The sequence below is a fragment of the Odontesthes bonariensis genome, chromosome 12 (genome assembly GCF_027942865.1).
Source record: "Odontesthes bonariensis isolate fOdoBon6 chromosome 12, fOdoBon6.hap1, whole genome shotgun sequence".
Taxonomy (NCBI): domain Eukaryota; kingdom Metazoa; phylum Chordata; class Actinopteri; order Atheriniformes; family Atherinopsidae; genus Odontesthes; species Odontesthes bonariensis.
The window spans coordinates 28292363-28315483 of NC_134517.1; the positions used below are offsets into that span (position 1 = coordinate 28292363).

The 23121-nt window shown below is 41.9% G+C and overlaps 1 protein-coding gene across 5 annotated transcripts in view; it reads right to left on the reverse strand.

Moving 5' to 3' along the window:
* Positions 1 to 7713: 7713 nt before the first annotated feature.
* The window catches only part of sema5ba (sema domain, seven thrombospondin repeats (type 1 and type 1-like), transmembrane domain (TM) and short cytoplasmic domain, (semaphorin) 5Ba), a 157325-nt gene continuing 141917 nt past the window's right edge, over positions 7714 to 23121 (reverse strand). The window contains exons 18-23 of one of the 5 annotated variants that reach the window (XM_075479976.1): positions 20098 to 20268; positions 18385 to 18456; positions 17789 to 17926; positions 15616 to 15660; positions 11777 to 11982; positions 7714 to 9914 (exon numbers count right to left, since the gene is read on the reverse strand). In XM_075479976.1, coding sequence (XP_075336091.1) covers positions 9738 to 9914; positions 11777 to 11982; positions 15616 to 15660; positions 17789 to 17926; positions 18385 to 18456; positions 20098 to 20268 — 809 coding nt within the window. In that variant the 3' untranslated portion in view covers positions 7714 to 9737. The remainder of the gene's footprint in view (positions 9915 to 11776; positions 11983 to 15615; positions 15661 to 17788; positions 17927 to 18384; positions 18457 to 20097; positions 20269 to 23121) is intronic. The other 4 variants (XM_075479978.1, XM_075479977.1, XM_075479980.1 and 1 more) reach the window with 4 other exon arrangements.

Sequence of the window (23121 nt, forward strand, 5' to 3'; positions counted from 1 at the left end):
CCCCCCATCGCTGCTTGCAGCTATATTTCCAGGTGTTTCAGCTTAATAACGCCGTTGTAGTGTAAAAGTTGCACCGTTCCTGCACAGTTCCTGCACAGTCTGCCTCTTTATATAACTCAGACAGCTGAATAAACTGCACAAAGAGCTGTGACGGCATGCTTTCTTCTTCCCATTCGGACGTGAGGTGTCCTCGTCTGCATTTCTGTGTCATCAGCACTTTTATTTACAACGATGTCATCAATATTGCCTCCCCTCGGCGTGGTTGCCAGCCTTTACAACCTCTGTCAGCTGGTTAAGTAGATTGAATAAAACACAAATGGCTCGCTCAAGCACTGCGTCTCGCAGCTACCATAAACCCCGATGTTTGTCAAATGAGCTTCTTGGAAACGGGCCCTCCACTTTGCAGCGGTCACTTTAACGCTTTGGCTGTGTGTGAGAGGCGAGCGCTGGAGGCGATTTAACATCGTTTGGGCTCCCCTCTCTGCTTTATTAAGAGGAGGAGACGACCCTCCATCACTGCCTGCTCGCTCCGTCCCACTAATCTCTCTCCGTCAGCCGGGGTTAACTAGTGGCACCCTCTAACCCATCCTGTCTTCTTCTAACGAAATGAAAGGGGAGAATGCCAACTTCTCTTTCAGCTACGTGACCTTTCCACCTGTGGACTTAGAATATAACGGTTAGCGGTGTTAAAATGTTCAGAAGTCACCTTTAGTCAGCCTAAGAGGGCTGAGAGTGCTGCAGTGTTGTTTTTTTTTGATACACAGATGATTTAGTAGAGTTCTTGTTGCTGCTGTTATTGAAAGAGCTCATTTTTTTACACTAGTCTTATTATTTGACCTTGAAAATTTGCTTTTCACTCAAACCATGTGTCTTGGACTGTGAATTTGTTCAAAACACTCAAAAACAGCTCTGATTATAACTTATTTTGCCTTTTTTATTATCAAAAAGAGTTGAATTGCCATCCCCAAATGCATTATTTTTCCACTTCATCGTAGTTTGCAAAGATAAATCCGTCTTTTTCTTTCATGGAGCTTTGTACTCCACATTTATGAGGAACTTCATCATTTTTTTTTGATCCGTAACAATACATTTACAAAATAATTACCAGATATTTTAATGATTGATAATCTATCAGATCGAAATGCCTCAGTTTGTCACACATGACAGTTTGGATTGTGGGGAGTTTAAATGCTTTCCTCCCTTTGCTCATTTTAAAATTATATTTTATCCACAAAACAATTAAATAAAGAAAAGATAGACAAATTGTTGAGAGTATGAAAGCATTCTCCAAACCGGTCCTAAAACTGAATCTTAGTCCTCTGAAACCTCATGTGAAGAAGTGAGATCAGTGTTGTTTTTGGAGGGTTGATGTGACCAAAAATGAGAAAAAGGGGGATATTTTGATGCTGCCAACTCCTTTGTCTTTTTATTTTGAGCCTTGACATGCCTGTCCAAGGTGTGCCAAACTCTTTATTTGATGAACAGCTTTGTCTGGTCCACCACTGGATACGAGTTGGGACAAGACGGGCTACATAAAATGTAGAATCCTACAGTCGTAATAATCTGGTCCTGACCAGGTCTGAATACAACCTCTGATTTAGTATTTGCTCAATAAATAAATAAAAGTAAAGAAACAGTGTGAGAAACTAAGTGAACCCCTGATCCAGCAGCAGGAAGTTGAAGTAATGGTTTCCTCTGGGACGTTCTTAGTCTCTCTCATGGTTGTGGAGGAATCTTGGCCCACTCTTCTGTCCAGCGCTGCTTCAGCTCATTGAGGTTTGCAGCTCTGGTTTCTGCACAGCTCTCTGAAGGTCCCACCACAGCGTCTCAGTCAGGCTGAGGTCTGGACTCTGACTGGACCGTTGCAACACCTTGATTCTTCTCTTCTTCACACATTCTGCTGCAGATCTGCTGCTGTGTTTGGGATCTTTGTCCTGTTGATGAGCCAGTTTCAGCCCAGCTTCAGCTCCCTGGGCGATTGCCCGGTCGGCCCGCCCCTAGGACCGCCCCGCAGAGTCTGAGAGGTAGCTCTTGGGTTTCTGACCTTGGGGTGACCTTGCTGGGACGTTCACTTCTGGGAAGATTGACAGCTGTCCTGAATGTTTTCCACTTGTGAATAATCTTTCTCTCCGTAGAACGATAGTTTGGAAACGGCTTTATAACCCTTCCCAGGTTGATGGGCAGCAACAGCTGCTTCTCTGAGATCATTGCTGATGTCTTTCCTCCTTGGCATCGTGTTAACACACACCTGAATGCTGCAGAGCAGCAAACTGACAGAACTTCTGCTTTTATAGAGCTGCTCACACTGACTGATGATCAGTTAATCAGAGCATTGATCAGCAGCAGCTGGCTGCAATTTACCCTAATTTCTTAACTTAATTTCTATGGAGCTAGTGAGGATTCTGCTTAGTTTTTACACACTGCTTAATGAATAATAACACTGACTAATATGTCATGTGTTGTTGTAAAATAGGTGATTATATTTAGTTATTTAAATAGTTTGATAGTTGCATAGTTTGGAAGCATTGTTGAGAGTCGAGGGGGAAATACAAGTGAATCTTAAGTTTGTTATAACAGTGTGAATCTACTCTTTAAAAACAGGAAGTTAAGTTTTACTAGTAATGTGATACACACCCACAGCTTTAGCTTTAATTCACCATCACTCATTCATCTGTTTCTTTAGGTTTAAAGAGAGAATTGTTTTGGCTCCGGCACTGGTTTAAAACTTTGGATTTTAAGTGGTCGTGATGACGGTAAAACTTTTTGAAAATGTGAGAAATTACTCGATTAACTTTGCACTAAATGTTTCTTCTCTGCTTCGGTCAATAATTTGTTCTCCTTCCCTTCGTGTCCCCTCATTTTATACTCGATAATGACATTTATACACTGCCTGGTCAATAAAAAACAAACATTTAATATTTAATATTTTGTTCAATAATTTTCAGCTTTGATTGTGGCCCGCATTGGATTAAGCCTGGTCATTGACCTCTTAAATGTGATGCTAAAGCGACCAACTGAGGCAACTCCAGATCCCTTTCTTTGGTAAATCCGGGGGACGATGTATTGATTTATTCATTCATTTAGTTGGAATAGTAGTTTAGTTTCTTTTTTGGGTTAGTGAGTCAGTTAAGAGAAGTAACTGGTGGGTTGTGTTTGTATTGCTTTGTGTTTGTCAGAGAAAGTAACATCAACATGATTTCATTAGATAGACTCTGAAGCCTTTTGATGGCGTCGGGACTCTTTTTTTTAGTTCCAATACAACCAATTTTCCCTGGGCTCGTGCCTGCAGTCGCACACAGAAGTGGTCGGTGGATTTATCGAATCAAAGAGTTGTTCTGTTTTCAAACGGAGCAGGATGCAAAGTTACGGCGGCGGCTAAGTCTCCGTCCCTGCAGACGGTGACAGCATTGTTTGGCTGAAACTTCAGACGCCGTGTGATCTGCCCATCCTGTGTCGCTGAGCGAGAACACAGAGACGTCTGTCTGCCAAAGACCTCCTGGGATGCTGCAGCTCACATCCAAACAGCAGGCTGATCACTCAAAAACAAACAGAAGAAGATGGAATGGTTATTTTTTTTCCAGGGGCAACTCTCTGTGGTGGCTGCTTATAGGTTTTACTGCCCAGCAATCAAATGTGTAACTTGTTGATGATGGGCTTTATTTATTAATAGTAGCAGGCAACAAAAAAAAAAACACCCCGGGAGGTGATCTCCTAGGTTGGAGTACACCGGATTCAGGTGTCTCATCTGTTCAAGTCAACTTTTCAGCATCTGCACGAAACTCAAGTGAAGACGCCTTGTGGAGGGTTCGTCACATTTATAAAACCTTCTTTTGATCGTTCATGATTCTGCTAAGTAGTTGAGGAATGAATAAGTTGGCATCAGCTGTTCGGAGTATGCAAAGGCCTTTTATTGGTTTTTATGAGGCTATATTTATTAGGATTTGCTTTATTCTTACTGGGGCTGGGCAACGATTACAATGTTTAATCTAATTAATCACATGATTTCCCCTGTACGCAAAATTCAAAAATGAATCCAAAAGTAGTGTATAGCTTTTAGCATTTAGTTTTATTTTAAATGTGCTGCCATATGAATGAAAGTGCCATAACATTTGTTGTGCAAACACACTTTTAACATCAGCATCTTTCTGTAGTTTTTATGTAGAAGCCTCGCTCCACTGTCTGTTTCCTTGAATGACTTGCTGCTATCAGTTGTGTGTTTTGCCTTTAAGTGATATTTTAGACTGGAACTACTACGCTGAGAAGACAATTCAACTTGGCAGTGTTTACAGATGACTTTGGTTCTGTCGACTCCGCCAGAAGAACTTTAAAATGAAAATGGCCGAGTAAAAGTTCCGTACCCTTCTCCATGTTTGGTGGATCCGCCGATTACTTTCATTTCCGGTTCCGCAGCAGACAGCGACAGACTTTTACAAAATAAAAGCCTGTGAGCGACAGACTTTTACAATAATAAAATAATAAAAAATTTAAAAAAAATAAAATTTAAAAACTGCGTTAATGCACGATAAAATAATTAACGAGTTAACGCGATAATAACGAGTTCACTCGCCCAGCCCTAATTGTTACATTTACTTAATAATCCCTAAGAGATTTAAGACTGTGTTACACAGCTTTCACTTGAAATAAAGCTGTGTACAGTATGAACGTCTCAGGCTCTAGTTTCAGCTTTTCAGCACCGTCAGTTTTATTGATAAATGGATGAATTAACCTGCCTGTTTTAGAGTGGGCTCCTCTGTGTATTTTAGATCTTTTATTCATTATCACTTTGTTTAATAAGACGTCATTTCATCATGTTAAATGTTTACACGTTTGTAAACGATGGCCTTCGGGGTAGCTAATCATTTCCATGATGAATGAGTGCGGTGGGCTCATTTTTCTTATTTTTTTTACCAAAACTCATTAATATCAGCGACCATCAGAGAAGCGTGTATTTCCCGTTGTTCTCGTTCCTCACTGTCGTGCGTCGGGTGAATTACGAACCCGAGCGAGGGCGTCCTTTGCACCTGGCTCCTCCCCGTCCCCTCCACCATCTTGTCTGAGCGGCCTCTTCTGGCCCGCAGACTTCTCCGCCTGGCTGCCTGCCAGCATCCCGATCTCTGCATCTGTTTGTCAGCAGAATACTGACGGATTAATGCTTTCACTGTGACCATTAATAAAGCTGCAGAGAGGCTGCTCTAATTGGTAAGCACAGCTTAAGGTGCGCTGGAACAAATCAGGATTTGTGTGTTTTTAAGCTTTGACGAGTGGACTTCTTTGCTCCGACTGTCATTTGTCTCGCATCTCTATTGTGAGATCCAAACGGTGCTCTCAGATATTTATGAGAGGGCTAAAGACAGAAAGTACACAGCATGTTTTAGGGCTTATTTATTGTCTTCCTCTGTCAAGTGGGACAGAAGCTGCGCGACAGCAGAAATGTTGTGGTGTAATGATGGAGTGCTGATGTCTGAGCCACTGCCACCAGTAGTGATCCACGGGCACTCTGCTGGACACATCCTGACTGCTTGGCTCCTTCTCCTCATCCATCTCCCCTCCTCTCGTATGAGGAAGGATTCCAGAGCTGCAGTGATTTGTTCTCGGGATGAAAGGGAGACGATGCGCTCGAGTGAGACGTTTCTGAGTCAGAATACGTTTCCAGTGATGTGGTACGTAGATTAGCTTCTGCACATTTATACACACACACACACACACACACGTCAGGCAGGGTGGTTTCCTCCTATAAAGTGAATGATTTTATTTACTTTAACGCTCTTTCACACACATGTCATTACTCACTATACTTGGATTTTACCTCCAGCTGCTTTATATCACCTGGAAGTGACAGGCTTTACCATTAGGCTCCAACTCATGGCAAACCAGGAAGTACAGCAGAGGGCAACATGCTGAACTGGCCTCCCACTGGGTTCCATGTTTGTTGAAGCTCCCATCCAAACTGGAGGGTTAAAGCTTTTTATGCATATGGATTATTATTTTTTTTTTTAACTCGAACTCAGCAAGACTAAAATCAGCAAAGAATTGATTGAACAGTAACTTATGAAAATATGATGGTGGTATATTGTATTTACCAAAGATAAATCACCTGGACCTGTTGGTACTGTCGTACTTCTGATTTAGTGACATTTATAAATGTAGCTGCCAGCAGACTATCAGACGGTGCTGAAATCTAGGAGTTAACTGTTGGTGGTCGTGTGAGTTCTGCGGTTGTTTTTACATTTTAATGCACAGATGTATGGAGCACGGAGGCTCATTACAACCCATAAAACTCTTCCTCATCACTGCATGTTGTATTCTGAGGTAGGACTAGTCTCAGACACTAATGGCGCGTTTCCACTAGCTCGCTTCGGCTCGGCTCGCTATTGCGTGTTTCCACTAGCACGCAGTACCTGCAACCGGGTAGACTTTTGGTGTCACCTCAGCCCTGGTTCCAAGCGAGCCGAAGCGTTACTGAAACGTGACGTCAGCCGACTGCCTTCCACTGATTGGCCGATGAGTGTCTACCCTGGCAGCGTCTTAACCGTGCGACGACCGACTAGAATGTAAATAAATACCAGACTCAAGACAAGACTCCAAATTTTACTGCTTCAGTTTGTACTGCTACAAGATGGCTTCGCAGAGGAAATCCACTCCTTGGTCAGTCCGGATTTGTACATTGCTCGGCGCCGTGTAAATGACATCACGGAGGTTTCGCGCAGCCGTGTTACGACGACCCCGCCCACGTCGAGGAGGCACGAAGTGAGACTCGGTAATGGAAACACAACCAAAACCGAGCTGTGCCGAGCCGGAAATGCGCCATTAGATGTTGTTATTTACAAAGTTTGTGGCTTTCTCCCACTTTATGTACTGACCCCTCGTCTCTCCTCTGAGGGTTTGTTACCTTTAACTGTACCTACAGTATGTACAGAGTTATTTTAAATGTGCTGCCTCCTACACTTGGATTGATTTCCGGAGCTACCTGAATCTTAATGAGCTGGTCTCACAAAATACATTTAAACATCTGGCAGCCACACTTAAGTCTGATTACTTTGCTGTTTTGTTTCACTTGACGAGTACATGTAATTGATGTATTTGCGTCTGTGGTGTAACTGGTCTGAGCTCAGGACTCTCTTGAAAAAGAGATTTGGTTGGTTGCTGTTTATCTTACTGCTGCTGTTTCAGGGAAAATGATCTTTTTGCAGAGCAAAGGCAGGTGCAGTAAACATCACTCGAGTTGATGCCAACTCATTAAGTTACTGTTGGTGGAATAAAAGCTTCCCATAGCCTCCATCTGTCTAATGATTAGGAAGCTAGTCCTTAAAAACGCTTTTGATTTGAAGGACAAAAGAGGAATAACGATTACTACAAACAAAAGGAGAATAAACTGTAATGTAACTGGTCTAATTTGATGTATGGCATTGTAATCCAAAGGGTAAATGTTAATATTAAGCTGTTCCTAACAGTCAACTATCAGTAGTTATGGTTGAAGCTGTGTTTAGGAAAGAGAGACTAAGTGGAAAATGTTGAACATCTCGGAACTCTTAACAGAAAGCTGCTAGATTAGCGACTTCTGGTGGAACCCTAGAAGGACAGCCTCTGTTAGTTACACATTTCATGGGGTTTTCTTTCTGAATCTGACAGACTTTAGCAGCCTGGACTCTTTACTGGAACTCCACTTTAAGAGGGCTGAGATTTATGATCACTCAGAGCACACTGTGGCCATACTTGTGTGTTGGCATCAAGGTTTATTGTCCTTTTTTATAATGTACAATATACAAAAATATAGGGTACAAAAGATTCACAGTGTCTAAAAGGCAGTGATTATAGTCTACATGACAGGTCTAACAGTACACCTGGTAAGTTGCATAGAAGGGCACAGAGCCTCACATCTTCGGGGACAGAGCTCAGTATAACCAGGCCAACAAAAGCTTGTGTTTCGGTCAAAATGACGTCTTTTAAATTCCACTTAACTGTCGATTATTTGCAGTGTGTGATATTTGTAACTATTAGTGCTACAAGTGGTTGAAAGCGTGATGTTTGAGGTGGTCGGGTCATACTGTGGAGCTCTGTCCCCAAACAAACCACGAGGTTTGTTACGTACTCAGCTGCTGTACTTTTATTTTATTTTTTTTAAAACAACTATAAGGCTTTTTTTTTTTCTTCTTTTTCTTCTTTTTAAAACAAACAGTGTTAGCTATACAATATACAGATATGTACAGACTCCTCTTCAGGAACATTAAATGGGCTGAAGGCTGTCGCTCCTATATACAGATAGAGCTCTCATCTCGTGCATGTAGCTGAACGGAAAAGCTTTGTTGGATTAGCATTCATCAATCAGGCAACAATAATAAAATATAGCGGTGAAAATGCCCTTTATAAACCAAGCTGCAACTATAAATAACGTCCATTCCACAACTGCAGGAACCAGCGGTGCGATGCTTTAACTTATTACGATTAACGTGGAAAAATGCACACTTACAACCCTCCCGAAAAAAAATAAAAAAATCACCTTTACAGACCTCAGTTTGAAAGCATTTACATTGTAGAAAATACAGTAACCCCTCTGTGTTAGCATGTATCCACACGCACGCTTTGATCCTCATACTGACGCATTAAGTGGGGCGAAAGGGTAGTTTTGTTAGTATTTGTTTAAAAAAAAAAAAAGGAAACATTAGCATTAAAAATTTCATGTTCTGACGATGCCGAATAACCAAAACATCAGAAAACAAGAATTAATCAGTTATCTTATTCAACAAAATATTTCCTTCTATGCTACAGCTCACCAGAGCATAAAACAAACATTTAAAAAAACAAAAAAAAAAAAAGAACAAGTGCCCGTCTACTAGCTTATTCTACTATCATAGAAAACCCTCCAGTTGTTCAGCACACTGGCCATATTTGATATGACCACCGAGCTATTTTGCACTCAGTAGATTTGCATTCACTCAGTAGAGAATCAATTGGAGAATCAATCAATTCTCTCCCAGAAGTCTTTTATTGTTCTTGGAAAAAAAATACAACAGAAGAAATAGAAATGAGTATCGCCCCCGCCCCTATGTTGCATACAGGCACCCACGGTGTTCCCCACACAGGTAACTGTCCTCCGACCATCAGCAGATTTAGGGTAAATGTTGCTTGCGACTTTTCCACACCGCCGTACAAAACTTTTATCAGCTTTAAAGTTCTTATCTTTTCTGTCGTGTTAAATACCAACAGTGGAAGAAGTGCATTTTCCCCCAAACAACCAAGCTGATATTGATCTCTAATTTATTTCTTCATCGACTTTTCTCTTTTGTTCCCTGTAACGAGGCTGAGGAGGTGGTTTGTAATGGAGAGGCAGATAATGAAAACTCGGGTTTTTCTTTTGTTAAATGTCGTATTCACATTGATGTCCAAAATCGCGGGGTGCGGTCGCAACAATTTTCCCAAAGCCCGACCTTGTGGGTTTTGAGGTTTTTCCACTTGTTCCCCACACAAAGCGGTGAGCTGACACCACTATATCCAGCCAGGCCCTTACGAAAACAAAACCCATCTGGTTGCATAAGTTCTTGACTTTACCAGGACGCCGGCATTGTTCTCCGAAAAGTTCCAAAAACAGCCTTGAAAACACAAACCCCACCATGCAGAAGAGACTACGGGAGCACGAAGGAGGGCGATGGCGAGCAGAGGAACCGAGCCAAGCACTGAGTAGTGTTTCAGTTCTGTCACCGTGGGGGCGGGGGGGCGTAGAGCCGGCTGTGGACCGTGTCTCAGCTGTTGTTGGTGTGATTGTAGGTTCTGCACGGTGAAGGGGAAGAGTTGGGTTGGTAGTCAAATTTGCCCAGCGCTGTGGGATAGTAGGTGGTGGTGTAGACGTTTGTCTGCTGGAGCGGTGTTGGGTAGAAGTTGGATCTTTCATCTGGCAGCAGGTTGTTCTTGTTCAGTGTCTGAAACGACACAGCAGTGAAGTTTAAATTAAAACGCAGCAAGGGAAGCCATTTTTTTACCCGTTTCTGAATGTCTTCTGGCATTTGATGAATATTTCTTGTTCCTTATCCAGATAAAAAACGTCCAATTCTGAAGTAAATTAACTTTATAACCCAAAAGGTTTCTTTAAAACAACTTAATTTCTGAAAAGGGACATTTTGGCCTCCTTTTAAAACGACCTAAAAACTTCATGTTAATATTTTGTTCGTATATCTTTTATTCCACTTCAGTTCTGATCATAACTACCAAGTTTCCAATTATTTAAAAAAAATGTAACCCTTTAAATACTGGTTTATGATGTAAACGCCAATTTCTGTAAAAAAAAACAACACAAAAACTGCTATATTTTCAATATATAGAATGCAAATTGTTGAGCGGGGATAATTATGGTCTGGGATATGTCAATGATCAGCAACAACATTGATTTTTAGGGATTTTTAATTTTTTTGCTATGTCTGATTTAAAAAAAAAAAAAAAAAACTTAATTTCTGAAAAGGGACATTTTTGTCCCCTTCTAAAATGATCCCCAAAATACCATATGTTAATATTTTTTTCCACTTTTCTTTTCATAACTCTTTTCTTCCACTTCAGTACAGACAGACGGGCTTTAAGGGATTCTGGTCTGCAGGTGGAAGTCTTGAGGTTTGTGAAAGTATATTCATAACCAGAGCAAACTCATTTAATTTGAATCGTGTCAAATATACTCAGTACTCAAATATATAGGAGGACAGAAACTCGCTGGAGCTCTCCGGAATAAAAACGAGTCCAAAATCCACATTTTATTTTAATGCAATTGCCAAGTCTCCGGTAAAAGCCGAACATAGGGTGAGACACTTTCCAGGGGAAGCATTAGACTAATGTAATCCATCTGAACAGCTCTGGGGACCGAGGCAGGAAGATAATCAGGTTAGAGTCGGTAAAATACACAAGCGGGGCAACATAAATTGGCCTCGAGGAGAAAGAACCTATTGAGCAAAAGTGCTGTTGTGGTACATGGTGACATCGCCTGCATAACCAGCAGAGTCTGGCCACCCCCTGCGGTCATTAAATCTAATGAGTTGGGGCTCTCAACGCCATAATGGTTGTCAGCACCACGTCCCCACAACAAGAATCAGGGGTCCAGGAGGATTAAAATAAAGAAATGCTTACCCTGTCAGATTCCAAAGGATTCTATCGACTGGGATTAAACTCCAGATGAATTCAGAAACTTTGGGGACAGTATCAGTGAACTCTAAAACTCCCATTGGGAGTTTAAACATGTGGTATCTGGTCAAAATCCAACTACCAACGCCTTCGAAACCCAGAATAACACGTCTGAGAATAAGGTGAGCAGAAACGGTCAGAAGGGAGAAGCGTTTGGTTAAATTTAATGAATTAAAACCAACATACGAGCCCAGAAGTTAATCATCATGTATGTTTTCACACTTTAACCGAGCACAGACGATACATTTAACTGCAGCAGCTGAGACGAGGACACGCGCCTGCAGTTCAGGGAAGAAACTTGAAATGAGAATAGTTCCTCGACTCGCTGTAAATGTGAACGCACAGTAGACTGATAGCAGCGGGCTTCCTAATGCTTTTCAACGTTAATGAGCCTCATTCATAAGAACTCGGTTCGTGTGCAGGTAGACGGGCTGAAAGCCTCCAGTACGAGAGCAACTGGGAACCAAAACAATAGTAATCCATCTTCTGCGGCGAGTGCCATTTAGATAAATGAATGAATAAAAGCTGTAGATTAAACGTGAATGATGTTGTTGCCCTTGGGTAACAAACAGTAAGGCGATCTTTGGTTTTAATTAGTTGTGTTAAAAGGATCCCATACCTTAAACTCCATGGGTGTGTACTTCTCGTTCTTTGGTGTGGTGTTGCCCTTGTAGTTGAGGTGGTTTGGGGTGGTGGGGTGAATGATGGCGGACTCCTGCGACGGCTTGTGGAAGCGTTGACAATACACGTAGATGAGGAAGGACAGCAGCCCCGCCCCGAGGAAACAGGACACACCGGTGGCAATTAGGTGGATGGAGGTGAACGCTGGGAAAAATGGAGTTGACAGAGTTTTAGTGATGGTTTAAGGCGAGATACTACAGGTGAATAGGGTAATATTTTAAACTAATAGATATCACCATGAAACTTCCTTAGTTGATTACTTATACAAGTATGAAAAAAAAATGTATTACAAGTTTTAGAAATTTCTATGTTTAATTATGCAAATGAGGCATTATCTCATTAAATATGCGCACACTTTGCGTATATTTCCGGAAGCTAGATCTGAAAATATGATAAAGCCAGGTGCAAAATTCTTTTTTCATTTTGTTTACACACAAAATTAAAAGAAAATTACAGAGGGATTTCAGGATATCTGCTTTCATTTCCTAGGAAATCAAAATATACTCTCCATGGCCTAAAAAAACATCGATTTTCGCCATATTTTTTTGCATGTGATGGGTCTTATTTGGGTGACATATCATTGTGCAGGAGACTCAGAGCTTTACAACGATACCGGTCATGACAGACTTCAGTAAATAGAGGAAGCTCGGCATGCTAACTTTTTAGTAAATTCGGGCGAAACGTAATAAAATAAACATTTTAATTTATGTTTTCTTTATAGCAGGTTGAAAGAACACATATTGAAGGAGTAGACTGGCCCAAAATTGACCACTGCATGAAAAATCACTGTTTTTGCCTGCCGTGTCTCGCCTTAATATAAATCACTTCATCCTATTGGGGGAGGAAGAAACCCCAAACAAATCCAGACCAGAGGCTTTATGGACTCCCCATATTTACCACCAGTCTCATCGCATGACTTTAGTGAATTGGAGTGAGTAGGAGTTTCAGCGACTCCCTGAAAATAAAAGTTCCCCTTACCGACACTGATGGAGGTTTTGCATGCTGTGGTCATTCCTCCCTGTCATACTTGCCATTAAGAGTTCCCTTAAGTGATTTTGTCCCCCATTTAACAAGATGAATTAACGGCCATAACTTCCCCCGCCGGAGCTATTTTATACCATTCACTTCACGGACACACGCAGGGCTGCTCTCAGTGATTCATGTCTAAGTGTACAGTGCGTTTAATACAGATAAAAGATGGCCATCTCTTGGTTGTGGACCATTTTGGAGCCAGATGTGTTGCAAAAGTGATGCATCTGACTGAGAAACAACCACAGCACACATTCAAGCCCTTAATTAGTCATGCTAACTTTGATATTTAATACAATTTAAAAATGTGTCCCTGTAAACTAATATATATCTGCTTTAAAGTCTTGAAATAACTTCTCATCTCTGTTAAGATAAATCTATGAAGCGCTCCAAGTGTCAGGCTGGGGTATTTGTACAAATATATCTCACTTTATGCAACAGATTATAAATCTTTAACTCCCTTTTCTCAGATCTCAAAATATAAAAGTGCCTCGGATGACAGGAAACATTTTTCAGCAACACTTTTTGGATGATTTTTCTCCTTTGTACAGCACAGAAAGACCCATTTTGTATTTAAATCGACGCTACAGCCAGTAAAATAAGGAGATTCTTTATGGTGGATAAGCGTGTGTCTTATGAAAGAAAAGGTGAGCGGTGACACTTTAAAGCCTCTAACCTGTGGTTGTGTATGGAGCATTTTTGGAAAAAACTCTAAGGAGACTTGGTGGAGAAAAGGCTGGAAACCACTGGTCAAAAGTGACTGAACTGCAGTTTTTTTTTGGAATAACTTTCCAGCCCTGGATGTGAGTAGCCTTTTTGTCCAACTCTGCCCTCATCCAAGTAGTTTCTCCTGTTACTTTACACCCCACTGACCCTTACCTTTTAACTGAGTGTGGGTGGAACTGGATGCTCGGTAGTTTTACAATAAAGCAGAAGAAGACTCTAAAGTTTTAGAAAGTTGCAGGCTGGTCAGTTCTGAGCACTTGATGACTGTTTTTAACCAAATTAACTTCTTGGTTGGTCTAATTCACACAGTAAATAACTCGTCTCTGGCTGAACTTATCTTGTTTAAGCTCTGCTATCAGAGACCTGTCAAGTCCCAACAAACCTTTCCTCTAAGAAGAAACAGGGTGGCCGCGGGTCCTTAAAAAGTATTAAATTGTCTTAAATTCAGATTGCATGGGTCTTAAATATTTGTGTATTTTTCTTTTTGCTCCAAAGGAACAGTATTTAAAAAATATATATATTTACTTGATTTTATAAGCATTTGTTCATGGGACTTAAATGTTCTGAAAATATTGTAATAAATTTAATTTAGGACAGTGATGACATTTTTGTGATCTTTTCGCATGACACACATTTAGCTGATGTTCTTAAACTCAACCGTCATTTGTCATTTTACCATACTGTCAGTGTGTTTACTTGGTATTTCCATCGTACGTTTGGTCTTAAATTTCATTTAGAAGTGGTATTAAAAGGTCTTAAAGGACAATTTCGGTCGTTTACAACATCCAGCTGTATTGCCCAATCTACCCATGATTTAGCCATAGCAAAGACGCAAAAAAATGTCATCCGACCCTGACAGTGTTGCTTGCACGGAGATTTCAGACTGACAACATAGCCATGGGGGCATCAATTTATATTGTGTTTTAAACGCTATTTTTATACCTCTTCTACAGCTCCAAACAACATAACACTTACGTGGTAGTGAGTAGAGGGTCCCTAAAGCCAAACCGAAGTGTCCCGAGGTCTTCATGTGGTCGGATATAGAGTCCAGAATGAATTTAATCAAGCCAGTACCTGCTCTCAATCAGAGCTCTTCCGTCAACATGAGGCTATCTCACGCGAGACATCACGTCACGTGAGTCCGTAGTTGATTGCCGAGTGTGGAGTAACTCGCTCTGGAAAGTCACAATTTCGTTGCCGTTCTTTTTACAAACATAGTCCAGTATTTCTTTCGAAAGTGAAATGAAGTTGTATGCAACAGCAAAGCCTAGCTTACTAACAGGTTGGAATTTTGAAATGTCACGTGACGTGATGTCTCGCGTGAGGTAGCCTCCTGTTGACAGAAGACGCTCTGATTGAGAGCAGGTACTGGCTTGATTGAATTCATTCTGGACTCTATATCCGACCACATGAAGACCTCGGGACACTTCGGTTTGGCTTTAGGGACCCTCTACTCACTACCACGTAAGTGTTATGTTGTTTGGAGCTGTAGAAGAGGTATAAAAATAGAGTTTAAAACACAATATAAATTGATGCCCCCATGGCTATGTTGTCAGTCCGAAATCTCCGTGCAAGCAACACTGTCAGGGTCGGATGACATTTTTTTGCGTCTTTGCTATGGCTAAATCATGGGTAGATTGGGCAATACAGCTGCATGTTGTAAATGACCGAAATTGTCCTTTAAATTTAACTTGTTTATACCTGTATACACCCTGAGAAAACATCTCCCTGATTTTTTTTAAACTTATTTGTCCTTTTGTACTCAAGTATTGAAGTTATTTTGGACGAGATGATCTCAGCAGATATGCGGCTATGGAAAAAAAGCAATCAGTTTTGACGCGCCTGCGATTTCTTGGCACATTCTTCCTCCTCGACTTGTTATGAAAACGGTGAGCAGAGGGTGAAATAACAAACATTAAAATGGCACATATAACGCATGAAAACATCTGTGGAAACATACAGGGGCAGAACAAACCCGAACATGCACCCAGACGGAGCAGAGGCAGCTGTTAATCCACTTACCTCCACATTGTTGGTCCTTATCAAAACCAGATGCAGGGAGAATGACTGCGGAGAGGAGAGGAACACAAGTCAGACACACATGCATGCACACACTCATGCACACGCAAACTCTCCCAGGAGAAATGGCATTCAGAAAAACAACCAGCGACTGTGACATCAGGGGAGCTGACACATGCAGGAACAAGAAACGGCGAATGACAAATTGAAATGTTTTCTCAGGATTTGGCAAACGATCCATCGGGATTTATTTAGAATACACCGCGTGGAAATGGAGTTTGGAGTGAAAATCCATCTCACTGAGCATGTCTGGTTGCTGTTGGAAACGCTTTATGGAAGGACGATAATTTACAGGTACAACACGTCCCGTCCTCCTCTGAGGGGGAGCAGGAAGGGTCGCTGTGTGTCAACACTTTTAATTGCAGTCTCACATTTCCTGATTAATTTTTTTTTCTTTTAGCTAATTCTTCTGCTTCCTCACAGCCACCTCCTCCCCTCCGTCAATGACCTCAACCACCACATCGCCTCATTGAAATCTGCAATAAAATGAAATGTGATTTGGTGTTGTGACATCCCATTAATATTAATGGCCCTTCTTCTCGTCTCATTCGGGATTCTGAGCCAGGAGAAATCATTTCAGGAGAAACTTTCTGAGATCGACATCAGCATAACAAGGTGTGCACGGGGCCAGCGGAGTCAACTGCTGACTTACTGGATTCACGTGGACTTAATTATGGGTAATTAACAGGAGCAGAGGAGTTTAGTGCACTTAGAAGACGTCGGCTACACACAAATATGTTTGTGTTTATGTATATTAGTGAGAGAGGATGATGACTGATGATGATGTGAACATATTCAGTGCAAAGCTGCTGGTGATGCTTTGGTAAAACAGGTCGACAAAAGAAGAGGACAACGATGAGCTTTGGTTAATCCGACAATGGATGACAAAATGGTTTCATTTCATATAGGCTGAGCAATTTTATCCATACTGCGATATATATATCGATAATTTTTTTTACCGAAAAAGTATCTTATTTATTTATTTATTTTCAAGCAAACTTTATTGAAAAGTCAGACGTTCCAGGTAATACTATACAAAACAGTGATAAATTAGTCCATAAAAATGTTATATAAAGTGCACAGCTCTTCTGTTTTTCTGGGGGTGTTGTCCTTCAAAGGACGGACCAACAGTCCAATCACACTGTCCCTTTTTTTTTTTCAGGAAATGATGTAAGTGTATCGAATCGTTGGCTGAATATCGTGAGATTCGTGTACCGCTACGGCCCTAATTTCATGCCAGATGTGTCTTTTTTGTTGTTTGTGCTGGTACAATAAAGCAATAAATCCTGTACTACTAAGTCCACTTTTTTTACACGTTTCTGATGTCAGATTAGATGATTCAGAGGAGCCCAAACCTATCAAACACCTGGATATTGTTGGACATGCAGCAGAATTTAATGTATTCTTTCTTTGCCATCTTTACTAGGCTTTACTAACAAACCCACAACCATCTGGACTCTGTCTTCTTGGCGAAGTAATTAGTTGCTAAAGTTTCCGTTTGATCACATGTGCTTTTACTGTCATATTTTTTGATTATGGAAAAAAAAGTGAATATTCAGATATTTCTGTCCAGACAAATCAAGCATTTTAAATATCTCTGTTTGGGCTGATCATCTTTTAACCATTTACTCTCATTTTCACACATTCTGGTTGTCATTACGATCAGACGGAATAACAAATCTGTCTAGTTTTGACAAAGAAAAGGCTGCTTATCCACTTGAAGCACAAGTAGTACAACCGTACGTTTGTAAAGCCCCAGCGCAGTCCAAGTACACGGCCATCTCAACTGAAGTAAATTGTAGAAATTCGCTCACTGCAGAAGAATCAAAGGCAGATATCCCTGCCACTAAGAACAAAGAGCTGCAGAGCAGAAACCACGAGGCATGCGGAGGTAGACGGGCTGTGAACTGTGGTAAGAATACCAATATTGTTCTGTATCTAGAATACAAGTTTCTACATAAAGTAATCCTAAATATTTAGCCTGGGAAGCAAGATGGAAGCCAGCATTTTGTAACATTCACAAAAACGGCTGCCCTTACAAATCGAGTAAAAGAACGTTGCAGTCACTCGGCCTCTGAAAGGAGCTGCATAGACGGCTGAGAGCTCGCTGACTCACCAGGTATTTCATTGCAGTCCCTGCGCTGCGTGCCGTTCCCCACACAGGGGCTGTTGCCCTGAGCACCGCACACCCGACTCCTCATTTGCAAGCCTGAGTCATCACAGGCTGACCACAGCGACCAGGCCATCCAGCCACCTAAACACAGAAAAAAGATCAATCAATACAAAGCCAGACGGCCTGGAAACCGCTGCGCCCACCCAGGCTGTCACCACCTGGCCCAATAACCTCACCGACGGGCCGAGCAGCCCAAACACACCAAGAAGCGCTCGTGATGTAAACAGGATTGAAAGAGTAAACCCAAAGAGTTTGTTTAGTGCATAGCAGAGATATTTGTCTCCCGAGCCAAGTTTTAGTGACTGAAAGCAGTAAACAACAGCCTCCGACCCCAGAGGAAAGAACATTCCCAGCTCTCAGCTCCTTTCTCTGAACCATGCACTGGCTGCACTCTTTCACTCCACATTCAGTCGAGTGAGCGCAGGTTACCTCAGTGAAAGGCTGATTAAAAAAGCTGCTTTGTTACTTGGCGTGCTCTCGAGTGTGCAGTTTGGGAAGAAAGAGACTCTGTGGAAGTGGAGCGCAGGCCCCGTTTTTACCTTCATCAGTCTGGTATTCACCTACTGGCTGCTTAGTCTCCACAATCTGTTCCTGTCTGTCTGCACAACCGTCTAAACACACAAAAACACAAACCACATCAAATGTTCTTAACGGTGCAGAACCACAACCCGCTTTAATTGCCTAATTTATTCCCTTTCATCTCGGTCACCTGAGTGACCTGCGTGATCGTGCCGTCGACTCAGACGAAACACCTTGAAGCCCCGGGCTGCTTGTTAGTATGCCAGGCTGACGGTTCTTCCTGCTGTCCTCCATTACCGGCGGAGACTTAAATCAAATGACCTGCGACGGGGGCATCAAATATCTCTGTGACAGCCAGCTCGCCTCTAATTACACATGCAAAGTGGGCCGCGGCACCAGGAAGACCCCGGTAAGATGACTGATGGCGTGCCTGCCAATAAATGAGCAGACAACTGGTGCCGAGCTAACAGAAAGGAAAGCATCAGCTTGATATAAAGGAGGCTGATGAGCATCTGGTGGAGGAGGGGGGCACAAAGCCATTAAGCTTTCTTTGTAATTACCAGGGAGGCTGACTGTACGAGTTAGCCTCCGTGTGACTGACAGTTGGACTGATTCAAGACGAAAAGCATCTGAGGAAAATGATGGTTCAGGAGAAACAACAAATGCATTCAGGCAGACTACAAGACATCCAGCACCACAAACACCCGGGATGCTAAATAAATGAGCATCCCGGGTCATTTGTTTTCTGCTCGAATGAAGAAAAGAACACATTACACTTCTCATTTGATATTAAAACCGAGAATCAGACTCGCTTCTTTTGGATTAGCGGGAAGGTTTCATGTATATTTAATTGCCTTTGTGGGAGCAGACTGGAGAGATGTGGGGGCATTCCTTTACTTTACATGCATCAGCACAAACAAAGCAAAGACTCAAAGAACTCCAAAGACGACTGGTTTGCTTTGCAGACTTGTATAACTTAATATTTAAAAAGCTGGTGCTGATCATTCTGGTGCTCCGCAGAGCTTTGAAAGGTGTCTGTTTTCATCAAACGAGTGCTGCTAATGAAACACGAAGTCTGAATGCGAACTATCTGCAGGAATTAAATACACATCTGAATTTTATACAAGGCTGTTGGAAAAATGCCATCAAAGGTTTCTCATACTAATATTTGCCTGGTTTTATCAGTTTGATGGAGCAACACAAACACTAAAGGAGCTCAATGGAAGCAGGAAAGGTTATTTCCTTCACACCTTGTAGATTAATGTAAGAAAGAAAAGGCTCCGAGGGTGGATGAGGGTTCACGACTGAACTAAACGAAATGTCAGTTCTGATCGTCTTTCTTCTGATTTGGAGTTAAGTGACTGCTTTGTTTATGTTGTTTCGTTTGGCAGGATTCAGACTTTACGTCAGACGTTGATCTTTCTTTGTAATTTGGTAGTATTAGATAAGAACACACAAGCGGATCTCTTTCCAGAGAGGTTGCTACGGTGCTCAGAGCTCCAGCAGTAACACCAGGAAACGACACGGTGGGGGCACGGGTTGTTTTCTCACCATGAATGTTTATCTTTTTATTTATCTAAGACCTGGTTTATTCATTAGGAAGAGATGAAAGAAGCCATTTAGCAGAGGCGGCAGCACAGAAATGGCGGGGTGTGGGAGATGACGGCTTGCCTGGAGGTGAGATGAAAGTAGCTCAAGCTGAGTTGGATCTGTGAATTTATGCGTGACCTTACCGTCGCAGGTGTGCGTGTTGCACAGCGCCTCCTCGGTGTGTAGACCTATGCAGATGTCCCCTCCGTTGGCAGGTGGAGGGCTGTTACAGGAGCGTGTCCGCTGGTAGTGACCGCCACCGCATCCCACCGAGCACTGAGACCAGGGCGACCAGCATGACCACGAACCTTTCACTGCAACACACACATCATAAAGTCCTGTATGCCACCCCTGTAAATTTGGATTAACTTCAAATCTGCATCCTTACAGATTACAGCAAACACCACGAAGCATGGAGTAATAAAATAAAAATAAACTAGCAGGTAACATCACCGCTACAGGTGCTCCTCGGTCTCTGTGTGAGCTAACCGGCGCTACTTCCTGTTTTACTTGTTTCAACATAAATTTAAAAAAAAAAACTCCTGCATTTACAGCCAAGTTGAATTGTCTTCTCAGCGTAGTAGTTCCAGTCTAAAATATCACTTAAAGGCAAAACACACAACTGATAGCAGCAAGTCATTCAAGGAAACAGACAGTGGAGCGAGGCTTCTACATAAAAACTACAGAAAGATGCTGATGTTAAAAGTGTGTTTGCACAACAAATGTTATGGCACTTTCATTCATATGGCAGCACATTTAAAATAAAACTAAATGCTAAAAGCTATACACTACTTTTGGATTCATTAATCAGGGAAATCATGTGATTAATTAGATTAAACATTTTAATCGTTGCCCAGCCCTAATATTTATATATAAATCCAGGAAATACAACCTGCTAAACGTGATGAGGTCAGATCATATTTCCCAGCATTCTCTGCTCTGCTGCCATCTTCCTGATCATGCTACTTCTTTCCTGTGTCCTACAGTAGTTATTCTTCCCATGGGGACTGTTAAAGTCTCATCTGATCCAATCAGAAAAGCGTGACTGACTAATCGACTGGCAGGTTGACTGTCTAATGTCCGTCTGACTGATGGAGGAAGGCGGCGTTGCCAAGTAACGTCACAGTGCTGCTGAAAAACTCCTCCAGCCGAGTGGCTAAGAGTTGACAGAGTAAAGCAGGCTGCGACCACTTAACTCGGACCAGCTCTCACAGCCAGCCAAAGCTGAGCCTGGCTGAGCATCTGACTCACTGGATAACTAAACACACCGTCTGGCTGCGTTATTTCACATTTACAAAGTCTGGAGTTGGGTTGATTTAGCTGCTTTGATAAAGGTTTTTAAGACTGTGGCTGTTTTGCACATAAAGAGTTGATCCGAGTTATGTGGAGCTCGTTTTGTTGTCTGCAGATACAGACGTCAGGGGAACAAACTCAGCGGTTTGGACTGTTTTTAGGTCAGAACTTATAAATGAACTCAGGCTAACATTGAGACTTACTCGCATCTCCTCTGCACACTTGCCGACGCAATTTATTTTAATCTCCTCAGCTATCCGCATTACCGCCATCCCTCTCTCACTAATTTCATCATCAATTACTATTTCGCACTCATCCTCCCTTTTGTCACCGGCCTTGTCCTTCTCACCTGCATTTCTTCTGGGAACACACGTGATGAGACCGGCTGTAAACGTGACAGTACTGGCAAAAGGCTTCTTCCCACTGAGAAGCAGCCACGGCTGCCTCACCCGAGCTTCCCTGGGCTACACGTGTCGGTTTCTTGGTTAACCACGAAGGACCACAACAACTTCCATTCAAATGCAACACAGGAATTTGATCTGCGCCATGACGACCGATTCCTACGGTACCCGACATGAATACTTAAAGCCATCTCCTCAGAGGAGTTAACTTTATCCAAAGGCCGAGCTAATCTGAGCCTGTTTAATAAGTGTGGCCTGTAAGTGCTGCAGGCTGCGGTCAGCAGAGTTGGAGGTCAGCTGATTGTGGTTTGATGAGGAGTTTGAAATGGATAACTTCATTTGTTCAAGAGCTCCTCCTGCACTGCCGCTGGTAACCATTAGCTAATGAAGTTAACGATCCACTCTGCAGTATTTTACTACCATCATTGACCTCCCACTCCCCGTCTCCATCTTCATCTTCAGTTTCCCTGTGCTGGTCTTTTCTTTATGAACTCATAATACATTGAAGAAGTTCGAAATAAGCCGAAAACTGACTTTATATCCGTTTAATAGTTCAGGCAGATGGTTTGAAGGCCATCTGCCTGAACTATGTTTCATAAGGTTGTTCTCGTGTATCATGACTAATTGATTAATGAATTAAAAGAAAAATTGGTACATAATTGCATCTCATCTGGCTTTTCTGAACCTTTTATTTGTTTGACACACGGACTTTAACCCTTTAAAATGCCTCAAAAAGGCCTCAAAGTAAAGTTAAAGCTGAAATATAGGAAATATCTAAAGTTAACTGCAGCGACTACGTGTCCTTATGGACGTAAGACTTGTTGTGGACTAACTGTTTTACTGGAGAACATTAACGGGTTAAGAACAGTGCTTTTAATTTGTAATCAATCGGATGTCATCCCTACTTCATCTGGAGAAAAGAATCTGGGTCTTTTCCCTCTTTTGCCAGAGATTACACATTTTTCACAGCTATTTCAGCTCATATCTGATATATTTACTTATTCATTGCCCCTTTGGGCTCTCGCACACCAAGCTTCTGTCTCATCTTTTCTGCGTGAGGCACAGTCAGCCCTGTCAGAGCTCTTCAATCTTCAGACGATTCTTCATGTTAAATCTCAGTATCACTGTTGTATCTTAACGGGACTTCAACAGTTATTTGTCTGTGCATGAAGCTTTAATTCCTAATAAAAGCAAACTTGGATGAAACAGTCCATTTGATGTGTTAGTTTAAACTGAAATGCAGGATTTTGTGTCCATCACATGAAAACCAGCCTGTAAACTGAGTAAATAATAACCCGACTTTGTACAAACTGAATAATTCACTCGTCTCTGGTGTGTTTTAACCCCAAACTGAGACCCATACTGTCCCTTCGGTGTAAAAGAGCCTTTAGAAGACAACCGTTGGCCACACTTCAGTTGAAAAACAAAGCCCTGATGTGGCTGCTGGTGTGAATTAGTCACAAAAGCTTGAGT